Genomic DNA, 11503 nt, shown 5'->3' with positions numbered 1-11503 from the left:
TTCTAGGATACATATATATATATATATGTATATATAACCTATAAAGAGCATTAATTATTTTAATCATTAAATGACTGGGTAGAATTTTCATTCTCTTCTTTGTTGGTCTTATATGAAATAATTTTAGTGAGATTTAACATTGAGATAATTAATAATAAAATGGCAAACATACCAGAAAATGCATTAATTGCTGCTCAAAGAGCTGTACAATTTGATAGAAATAAACAATATAAACAAGCTCTATATTATTATGAGATAGCAGTAAAATCTCTTGATGGATTATCATTAAATATTGCATATGATCAGAAAATTGCAGATTATCGAGAAAGAATATCTGCGATTCAACAATTAAGTAAATATATTCTTACAAATAGAGATAATGATTTATATTCTAATTATTAACTAGTATAAACATTAAGTAATTGTGTTAATTTTAAACTGCAAAACTTGTAGTTAATGTGGAAGATGAAATAGATGATACTATTAGTCAACAAAAGTCTGATCTTCATAGATGTGAATTTTTAATGAGTCAAGCACTTGATGCCGATGAAGAAGGTCTCAAAGATGTTGCTATGAAATTATATACGGATGCTGCTGAATTGGGTCTTAGCATAGTAAGTTTAAATTGATTATGTTTTTTAACAAAATATAATTGTACCCAAATATATTTGTATCTGTTTCATATATAGAAAGTAACTACTTCTGAAATAAAAATGAAGCTAAATAATTTAATCCGACTTGCTCTTGAAAGAGCTGAATCTTTAAAAGGTATCAAACAACAAAATGATGATCTAGATGATATTATTAAATCTCTCCAAAATTTACAACCTGTTCCTAATGATGATCCTTCAGATACACTTCCATCGTTACAATCGTCTACTACAAATGCAAGTAATTATATCATAATATATAATATTGTTCATATAAAACTATTGGACATTTTAATGTACATTATTTACAAGGTAAATTTTTAGGACATCAAACAAGACCCTCACTGCACCGTGGTAATAGTGCACATCTTAAAATAGCAAGTGGTAGTACTACTTATACAGACGAGGAAAAAAAAGTTTTACTTCATAGTTCTCATATAAATGATAAAGAATTTGTACCTTTTATGGATGTTGATTTATTAGAGAGATTTCAATATGCTATACCATTTACTGATAAAGATGGATTATTGGCACTAGCTCCTAAACAAAAAACATCTTTTGCAAGATGGTGTCGACCCGAAGAATTATTTTCTGAACCTAAGATGTTGATGGGACGTTATGTTAGTTACTACAGCATTCAACAATCTGTAAGTTATATTAATAATAATATTAATAAATACTATTGTACAACTGTAATTTTTCTTATATAAAACTATAATAATTATGATCTTCATTTTATTATATTTCAGGTCATATCTGATTGTTCATTTGTGGCTTCTCTTGCTGTCAGTGCTCAATACGAAAAGAGATTTGGTCGCAGACTTATCACATCTATTATTTATCCAAAAAATAGGAATAACGAACCAGTTTACAATCCATTTGGTAAAAAATCATTTATGATAATGTTTATACATTCGTTATTTCGATATGAAAAGAAATGAAAAAAAAATTTATAATTTTCCATTAGGAAAGTATATGGTGAAATTACATATCAATGGTATTCCTCGCAAAGTAATAATAGATGATTTGTTACCTGTAAATCGACACAATCAATTACTTTGCTCATACTCTAACAATCGTGGTGAACTGTGGGTTTCTTTATTAGAGAAAGCATATATGAAAGTAATGGGTGGTTATGATTTTCCTGGATCTGGTAGTGTAAGTGCTTTTCTTTTTGCTTAAAACGAATGAATCTATTTAATAATTACAGTATACTTTTTAGTTTAAGATAAATACTATTAAATGCATATATAACATTCATTTATAAAATATATTATAGAATATAGATTTACATGCCTTGACTGGTTGGATACCTGAAAGGTATGCTATCAAATCAGAGGATTCAAATTTTAATAAAGATGGTTTCTTTGAAACTCTAAGATTGAGATTGCATAAGGGTGACATGCTTGTCACAGTCGGTACAGGACAAATGTCAGATATTGAAGCGGAGAGAGCAGGTCTTGTGCCTACTCATGCTTATGCAGTATTAGATGTTAGAGAAATAAATGTAAGTCTATCTTTATTTTATTTACGCAAGTGTTAATATGTAACTTAGATAAATATAAAGATCTTTTATAATTTAAAATGAATATTATATATTGTTGTATTAATAATCATCTTGTTTAGGGAGTTAGACTTTTTCAATTGAAAAATCCATGGTCGTATTTGAGATGGAAAGGGAATTACTCTGAACTGGATACAAATCATTGGACTCGCGAGTTAAAAGAAATATTGAATTACGATCCAGACTCTGCATCACAATTGGATAACGGAGTATTTTGGATTGACTATGACAGCATATGTCAATTTTTTGTTGTCTTTCTTATAAACTGGAACCCTGGTTTATTTAATTATACTTATTGTATTCATCAGTGAGTTTAATCTAAACCATGGGATTATAAGCATTTTTACAGAAAAAGCACTGTTTATAAGACATAATAAAATAATATTTTATAATAATTTTTTTTCTATAGGATGTGGAATGCCGGAATAGGCCCAGTAAAAGACGTATATAATATTGGCGATAATCCACAATTTTTACTTGAAGTGCAAAGTAATACGACAGGAGCAGTATGGATTCTCCTGACAAGACATATTACTGATATAGCTGATTTTCGAGAAAATAAAGAATATATTACAGTATTAGTGTACCGGAATAACGGTAAAAGAGTGTATTATCCAGGTGAATGAGATAATTAGTAAATATACAAAATATATACATGTTATGATATATATATTAATATATTGTAAATTTTGTTAGATGATCCACCGCCATATATTCATGGAATAAGAATAAATAGTCCACATTATCTTTGTAAAATAAAATTAGAAAATGACAGTGATACGCGATATACTTTAGTTATATCACAATATGAAAAAACGCAAACGATATATTACACTTTACGTGCATATGCAACATGTCCTTTCAAATTATGGCAAATACCTCAGTTATACAAATGTGAAAAAGAGGTAAATTATAAGTTATTTTACTAGAATTATTTTCATATAGCGCAATTATAATTTTACCTGTATACAATATATATATGTAATGTCATAGAAAAATAAATATTTCAGATTACAGATGGTCAATGGAAAGGGATTTCAGCAGGGGGATGTTCCAATCACACAACTTATCCCAATAATCCGCATTATCAACTTGATCTGGAAAGTACTAACGATAATAATTATGTATTGATTATTTTAAAAGGACCTAAGGAATATCAAATAGGTTTTGACATTGTTACAGTTACTGTTAATAATTCAAACGCAGAGATATTTAAGTCAAAAAATTCTGGTTCATTTCGGTTAGTATAATTAACAAAAAATTAATTCATCTTAAGTTTTTTTTGTTATTTTCGAGAAGTATTAAAATATCTTATATTTTAGGCCAGGATTTGCTTATCTAGAATTAGAAAAAGTGCCAGCTGGAATATATCATATTATCCCATCGACATATTTGCCAGGACAAGAAGGCCCATTCTTTTTGATATGTAAATCATCTTGTAATTTACTTCTTCGACGGATTCAGTGATGTCACGATGAAAATATCTTGTTTGAAAAATAGATTTCATTCTGTTTATGCAAACTTGTTCATTGATAAATAATGATAATGATGTTCCAATCGTACGAAAGCTTAAATAAGTAATAATTTCATTGCACAACTTTGTTTAGCGTACTTTGCTTACATTAAATTATTGGCATGTCTATTGTTATAAAAAAATAAAATAAGAAAGAAACAGAATTGGAACAGTGTATAATAAAATACCTCAGTTTTACAATTCAAAGTACAAACAAAAATAACGAGAATATAAATTATCAATATCTATATTTTGATATTTAAAATTCATGATACTGGAATTGTATATATAAAAAAAGAAATTATTTTATATATATTTATGTTTACTATAATATCTTACACATTGCCGTGAAATATGATATCTAAGCTACGTAGTCCTCTAACTCTAGTTAATTATAATTATATTATATACGTAAAGGTAATGTCAAACAACGGTATTCTTCAATGAAAACTTGAGTTAAAAATTGTAAGACATTTTATTTATGTAGTAAAATCAACTCTATCACTCTGTAATACAATACAAAATACTACATTTTATAAGTTCGTATATTTTAGCTGTATCAATGTTAATGCACAGTAAAATTTATTTTTCTTTTTGCTTGGTAAATTTCTTTACTTTGTTTAATATGTAAAATTTATAAGTATTTTATATGTGATACTATGTGTTATTGAATTAATTGTAAGTATATTTTTATCACATGTTTATAAAACTCAGTGTTAATATTCTTATATATTTTATTGCAATGTTTTTGTTATTTTAATAACATAGTTTGGATATATCATATTAAATAATATGTGGAGATGCAATATATATGTATATTTACATGATTATTGAAAGATAAGTTACAAAAGAATATAAATAATTATACAAAAATATACATTGAATGATTAACATGATTGTAGCAATCAAAATGTTATGATTGTTAAAAAAAAAGTATAATCAATGGAAATTTTACTATATATTAAATTAGATGGATATATATGTTGTTCTTTTTTTCATAAGTTTTCAGTGCATACATAGAAGGCACTATTGTGTGGGTTAAAAAATGAAGTTACCTTATTAATTTCATGTGATTTTTTTGTTCTTTTTGCTGTTGTAAATATGATATGCAGTATGTTTTGAATTTTTGATTCAGTTACTGTTTTGGTGTATGTAAAAGTTTCTCATATACTGAAGATAAATAGTTTTTATACATGATAATGAGTTTACTTTCAAAACTATTATAATTAAGTAATAGTACATTAGCTTTTTTAAAATTTCTAATACTTCGTAGTGTATATTGAAATATATATAAACTACAATTTTGGACATTTTTGAACTATTTTATAAGTATTGTATTATTACGTTAGATGAAAATAATTAAACTTTAAAGTGTTGGACGTTTTTCAAAATCTTCAGTACTGATGTACAATTACTAAAATTTTCAATTCTTATACTATGCTTATATAATACTTTAATTATTATTGTATAATAATATGACGAATTTTATATTCAAATTAAGATTAGAATGGCTTATAGTAATGTTTTTAAAATATTTTGGCTTAATTTATCTAAAATATATGTTTCACTGTATTAATGAGATTACATATACAATTGTAATATTATCGCAGAAAATATATGCATACTCAATGTATGCAACCTACAAATTATATTTCTGAGTATCTTTTTGTTAGAAAGCAGTTATAAATTTTCTAATGTTTCATTTCTTTTTATACTGTAATAATACCTTTTAAATATCTTTTTTTGTTTCATATATGAGGCATAGAATGGCAATTAGCTCCGAAAGATTTTTTCTATACTTATAATAATTTTTTGCATTTAAATACTCGAACAATTATAAAATTTTATATAAACCATTTATATTATGAATTTGTTAAAATTTTCAATAGTGATGTATATTTACGCATGCTTGCGTATATATGTATATAATGCACCGAAAACTTAAACCTTAATGATTTTTGTATTAGTTAATTTTTTATAGGAAAAGAACAAATTTATGTTATATCAAGATTAGAAATTGTAACTTTACTAAGATATTAAAGAGTAAACAATTAAAATGTGTTTTATATCTACCTTCATCTACTGAATTCTGGTAGTGGTTTAGCTATACCCTCGTTGTAAGCTTTGTGAACCGCTTCACATACAAATCTATATTGACTCTGCAATGAATAATAGCAATACTATGAAATATCATTGCATCAATAGGTACAAATGATAATAAGCATATTTCTACAGTAATACTAACAAATAAAAAGTTTTAATTCCATGTTTCAATGATAGATTCAAAATATATATGAATAAGCAATAATAATATACATAAACATATAAATATATATAACTTACAGCATTCTGGATCATCATTGCTCTTTGATCGCGCATAGAACGTACGATATCCAATGGATAAACTGGTTGGTTGGCTTCAATAAGGCATAATGCAGTTTCCATTAATACCAAAACTCCTGTTCTGCCTATTCCAGCAGAACAATGAACAACAGCTGGTTCTACCATGCCAGTGCGTGCTGCTCTAACTTTTTCTGTAAATGTAGTAAATTGTTTCCAATCACTGGGTACACCGTGATCTGGCCAACTGCAATATTGCATATGTGTTACATCCCTTTCTTCCCCATTCTATAAATGACACAATAATATAATCATTCCTGAATTTCTTCTTCTTGAGAACTATAAATAATACAAAATCTACTTACATTAATGTCCCTAAGTATAAACTCACGAAAAATGAACGTATCTTCTACATTTTCTACCGTACATTTAAGTGTAAGATTTCTAAAACTAAGAGTTTCATTTACAGCAGGCCAATATTGATGGCATTTTGCTCGACCTCGTTCAACTAAAGTTGTTAACATTACAACGAGAGTGCTATCAGCTTCTAAAACCATTTGCCAGAAATCTGCAACGGTGGTTGACAAAGGCCCTTGTGTAGCGATATATCTGTTAATAATTCCTGATCCTGGTATTTCCATATTTACATAATTGGCGTTGATGTAATTACCATTTCCGGATCTCAAAATAACTCTCGTAACATCATCTAGATGACATAATCAAGAGAATGTTGATTATTTGTTATAACTTATTAGATATAATAATTATAACGTTTTATATAAATTAATTCACACATACGAAAAGAAATATTTGTATATTAATTAATATATCTGACATCAATTACACATACATGGTGAAATGTCACGATAACGATTTTTGTTCTGATTCTCTGGTTTCTTAGATTCGAGAGATGTTAATTCAGGATTTTTTCTATATAATTGTTCGTATTGTGCAATTAAGGCTCCACTAGCAAGACCATCGGCAAGAAGCAACATGGATTGCGCTAATGCATCAGAACCAACGGCTGCATGTGGTGCATCAGGAACGTACCTTGTAACATATAATCAAAAAACCTATAAATTTAGCTACAAAAGGGATCCAAATTAATTAGTGTATATGCTATATATGTAACACCAATTATTAAGTGTATTATGAACTGTGACCAATCTTATAAATTATTAAAAATAGGATATTGTGTGTATGCGTGATCTTTTTTGATTAATCCCTTGCATATACCTGTAAGGAGGTTCTTCTTCGGATGTTTCATCAGTTCCAGCTAATGCGTTATACAATGCATTGGGTCTAACTGTTAATGTAAGTTCTCCTGTACCAGAATCACGTGACTGGCGAATTAAATTCACAACATGTTCGTGCAGTAAACCATTTACATCAATCCCATTAATAAAAACAACCTAGATATACAACATCCATTAAATAAATTATTAGCCAATAAAATATATTATTTGGTTAAAAAATTATTCTAAATTTTAACTTGATCTCCTTCATTCAATTTTGGATAGTAACGATCAGCAGGCGTATTTGGTGCAACCCGAGATACTAAAATAGGCATATCAAGATCTAATCCACCCTTTACGTTAAATCCAAAACGACCTTGTTCGTCGGGTGTCAATGTTATTGTAACTAATCCTTCTTCCAATATCTAAAAAGTTCATTTGTTTTGCTTATACCATTACATTTAATTGAATATATTCAATATAATTATTTATATATATCTAATTTATTCACCTGCGGAGGTGGCGAACTTGTTGGTTCACTGTAGTCAGGAAGATCATAAATATTCTTTTCAATAATTGTATCATCATCTGCATAACTAAGTACTCGAGATCCTAACATTGGAGAAAATGCATTGTTTTGTGTATGAGTTCCTGTTAAATCCTCTCTAAGAGACAAAAAACCACCTTCGCTGTAAATAAAAATAAATTGTAATACAAGAAAATAAGGAAGGAAAGAAAAAGAAAAGAAACATTTCTAACTCATCACTTTGGTTCCCTTCGCCCCACGCTTGTCGAGGTTCACGAGCACCTAAGGATTGTACCTTATTATCATAAGGTCGAGGCGGTCTACCAGGAGGAATTATAATTTTTCCTTTATCTTCCATAATAGGAGCAGTTGCAACACCATGTACCAAACGTTTACTTGGAGATCTGTGGAATGATCAAAAGAAGTATTTCTTAATTCTGAAGATAATTATTATGATTATGACTTTTTGATTGTTTCGCCATTACCTGATAAATGTTCTTTCAACTCGTGCTCTGTGTTTTCCATCTTCGACAGTTTGAAATTCTGTACGTCCTGAATAAGTAAATCTACTACTTAATGTAAGTGGAAATCGCCTTGGTCGTAATTTTGGACTGTGAAGTCTAAAGAATGTATGATGTTCGACGCAAGCTTTCCATAAATTTTTAGAGCTACGATAAGTTTGCATATTGAAACCTAATAAAGTATCATAGTTTTCTGACTGTAAATAAAATAATATATTTCATTAAATACTTAATGTTAAGTAATAATAGTATTTCGTTATTGCTACACAGATACAAGTCGTGTTTAGAAATTTCTTAGGTATACCTGTTCTCTTCTAAGTTGTATAAAAAATTGTTTACGTTTGAATGAAATTTTTACAATTTTAGACCATGAGAATACATTAATTTTTATGCCATTTTGGAATACTACTAAACCTATTGACGTAACACCTAGTTGTATTTCTTTATTTGTTGAATCCTAAGAAAATATAATCATTGTATTATTATCATTAGATATCATTAGATTAATCTTAAGAAAATATTTAAATATAGTATATAAAATATATCAAAGGTTACTTACCCTTGCTTTATGTAATTCTACTCCATACATATCAAGCCGTTTTGCATGATCTAAAAAATTAAATTCTGCATCAGCTGGTAGTTGCCCTCTAGAAACAAAATATATATATATATTTATATATATATATATTCTACACCGGAAACATATTCACAAACGACATAGCTGTATTAGAAGGATTAATCTCAATCAACTATTTCTTTACTCAATTAAATATTTTATGGTATAAATGTGTATTAATAAAAATAATTGATCATTTATATACTTATGAAGTTTATGTAACTCCGCTATTTTTTTCTCCATCTCTTCTGTTTGTCCTGGTATTAATTGTAAATGTGAAAGATATCCTGGCCCATGTTCATCTGGATGATAATCGCCTAATTCTGCTGCAAATTGCATTCAAAATAATATTTAGATGTTGATTTTATTATCTATTTATTTAAATGTAAATTAAAGTAAATTAATTTGGAAAGAAAACAAATGTACTTACACTGAACAGTATAACTTGCTATAAGACAAGCAGTACTTGATGGTACTTGTAGTTTTCCTAGAAGAATATCCTTTCGTATTTGTAAATAAAACTGATATCTAGTATATTCTTCTTGTAGCTTACTAGGGTCCGATACATAAAATTTTACTCTGAAAAAAAATTGTCCACCTGAAATACATAATTATTTAAAATTTTTGTATAATTCATACACCTTTATAAGTTTGTGCATATAATATACTAATATTAATTATTTTATATAAGTATTTTTATTAATGTGATGTAAATTATTATCAAACAAAATATATTACAATAATCAAATATTAAGTATGGAATTATGATCTTTACCCTTACTTCTTATCTGCTTCTTCATTGGTTTGGTAGGGTCTAACCATCTCTAAAATGATAAAGAATGATGTCTAAAGTAAAATATTTATGATGCATATTTGTTTAATGAAAAACTTACCATCGTATCTGGTGTAGTAGTAGTTGTAGTAGTAGTTGTTGTTGTTGTTGCTGTGGTTGTTGCTGTAGTACCATTTTCTGAATATTGTAGGCCAAAATAATCTTTCTCCACAAGCTCTAAGTGATGGAACACCAAATCTAATAAGGTTTGTCCTTTTGCTCTTTTCTGCAAAACATTAATTCCAATATTCTAATGTTTCGTACAGTTTTTGGATGAGAATAATAATAATAAAACTAATGAACTTACATCCAGTTGAAATGTATGTTGAGAATCATCAAGAAAAATAACTGTTGCAGATAAAGACTTTAATCTACGGTTTCGTGCTAATTCAGCACCACGAACGTGGTAGCTCCCACTGGAGCCACTCAATGCTCTACGAGATACACTTTCAATCATTTCAATAATTTGAATACGTGTCAGCCACCTTCTTGACACCACTTTTGTGCTATACCACCTACCTATATTACAAAATATTTTAGTCAATAACATTTTATAATATTTTTATGAATTATCTATACAGAGTTATTTCTTTTAATATATAGATATCATGTAAATATATAAATATGTACATTACATTCACTAAACATGATAAAAGAGGAATATTTATAAAAATTTTACGTCTATATTTCAACAAGATTACATAAGCAAATTGATGCCAACCATGTGCCAGAACAATGTAGAATATAGTATTACGAAAATAGGTTTACAGCAAAAATATAATATTTGTATAAAAAAATTAATAAGTTATTTCTCAAATAGAAAATATAAATATTTCAATTCAAGTTAAACAAATTTAAATGTACAATGATTACACAAACCACACAAAAAATAATATAATTTTTATTATTAATAATTTAATAAATGAATAATAAAATAATTTATACTTACATTCATCATACGCTGTGGTACACTCTAATGAGTTTATTAGATATAATTAGTTGATACGATATAAAACAACTGTCTTAGATTTTTAAGGGTTAGAATGAACCACAGTGCCGCATAAATATTTTTCTAATAATCATTGAAGTTTCTACTAAAACTTTTTTTCTTTTTACATTTTTTCTCATATTTCTGTATTTAAGGCTACTTTTTTCTTATGGTCAATCACTTACCATCTATAACAATAAAAAAAATAAAAAAGGAACATTATTGTACGACAATGTATTTATTCGATACAATGAATTTCGATCACTGGGAAAATAATTTAAAAATCAAATACGACTCCACAATATTTGTTTCACCATTTTACTCACTCTTTAATTTGTACAATATTAATGTACAATCAAAATAAATAATTACATTTATTAACTTATTATTGTCATGAACGTTTGATAAATTTCACCATTGTTAAAGTAATGGACGCATTATTGGCATACAACAGTTTACATAAAATAACCTATTTCAAGAATTTTGTACTTAACAGGTTATAACATTATTTTTGTAAAAAGAGACGTTTCACCCTTCGATATAAAACTATCAAGAGATAGAAGTTTATAAGTAATTTGTAACATATATATACGTATATATCAGAAAAACCATCAACCATAGACTGTCATCTATTCAGAAAGATTAAGAATATAAAAAAGAATTAAATAACTCCTATAATAACATAGATAATATAGGTCAATTTTTTCCTTATTTCCAA

The 11503-nt window shown here is 27.3% G+C and overlaps 2 protein-coding genes across 4 annotated transcripts in view; one reads left to right on the top strand and one right to left on the bottom strand.

Annotated features, from left to right (window-relative positions):
• The window catches only part of LOC106792205 (calpain-7-like), a 5321-nt gene extending 721 nt beyond the window's left edge, over window positions 1-4600 (top strand). Inside the window, exons 1-12 of one of the 2 annotated variants that reach the window (XM_014758433.1) lie at window positions 128-352; window positions 454-614; window positions 690-891; window positions 975-1297; window positions 1400-1532; window positions 1618-1808; window positions 1930-2157; window positions 2277-2521; window positions 2624-2832; window positions 2911-3119; window positions 3225-3454; window positions 3537-4600. In XM_014758433.1, coding sequence (XP_014613919.1) covers window positions 160-352; window positions 454-614; window positions 690-891; window positions 975-1297; window positions 1400-1532; window positions 1618-1808; window positions 1930-2157; window positions 2277-2521; window positions 2624-2832; window positions 2911-3119; window positions 3225-3454; window positions 3537-3681 — 2469 coding nt within the window. In that variant the 5' untranslated portion in view covers window positions 128-159 and the 3' untranslated portion in view covers window positions 3682-4600. Of the gene's footprint in view, window positions 1-127; window positions 353-453; window positions 615-689; window positions 892-974; window positions 1298-1399; window positions 1533-1617; window positions 1809-1929; window positions 2158-2276; window positions 2522-2623; window positions 2833-2910; window positions 3120-3224; window positions 3455-3536 lie in introns of those variants that run through there. The other variant, XM_014758436.1, reaches the window with a different exon arrangement.
• Window positions 4448-11310, bottom strand: LOC106792204 (tyrosine-protein phosphatase non-receptor type 4). 2 transcript variants are annotated; one of them, XM_014758431.1, is made up of 18 exons: window positions 11112-11310; window positions 10747-10973; window positions 10105-10316; window positions 9859-10023; window positions 9741-9789; window positions 9396-9563; window positions 9171-9291; window positions 8909-8996; window positions 8654-8806; window positions 8314-8546; window positions 8062-8232; window positions 7814-7991; window positions 7560-7727; window positions 7304-7479; window positions 6918-7117; window positions 6433-6773; window positions 6071-6355; window positions 4448-5886 (listed from the first exon to the last, which is right to left on the bottom strand). In XM_014758431.1, the coding sequence occupies exons 3-18, from the start codon at window positions 10252-10254 to the stop codon at window positions 5803-5805; spliced, it is 2730 nt and encodes a 909-aa protein (XP_014613917.1). In that variant the 5' UTR covers window positions 10255-10316; window positions 10747-10973; window positions 11112-11310; the 3' UTR covers window positions 4448-5802. The 2 variants fall into 2 exon arrangements, with proteins under 2 accessions (XP_014613917.1, XP_014613918.1); XM_014758432.1 differs by having other exon boundaries at window positions 9747-9789.
• Window positions 11311-11503: the final 193 nt, after the last annotated feature.

The sequence above is a fragment of the Polistes canadensis genome, unplaced genomic scaffold (assembly GCF_001313835.1).
Source record: "Polistes canadensis isolate GaletaPanama2010 unplaced genomic scaffold, ASM131383v1 scaffold_394, whole genome shotgun sequence".
NCBI lineage: Eukaryota > Metazoa > Arthropoda > Insecta > Hymenoptera > Vespidae > Polistes > Polistes canadensis.
This window is presented reverse-complemented; position numbering and strand designations above follow the sequence as displayed.

Excerpts from the sequence above, each read along its gene's own strand:
- LOC106792204 (XM_014758431.1), bottom strand. The coding sequence starts at position 10,254 with ATGATTGAAAGTGTATCTCGTAGAGCATTGAGTGGCTCCAGTGGGAGC. Across the intron at positions 9,790-9,858 it reads CTACTACACCAGATACGATG|AGATGGTTAGACCCTACCAA; the intron begins GTAAGTTTTTCA and ends TTATCATTTTAG. Across the intron at positions 7,118-7,303 it reads GAAGAAGAACCTCCTTACAG|GTACGTTCCTGATGCACCAC; the intron begins GTATATGCAAGG and ends ATATGTTACAAG.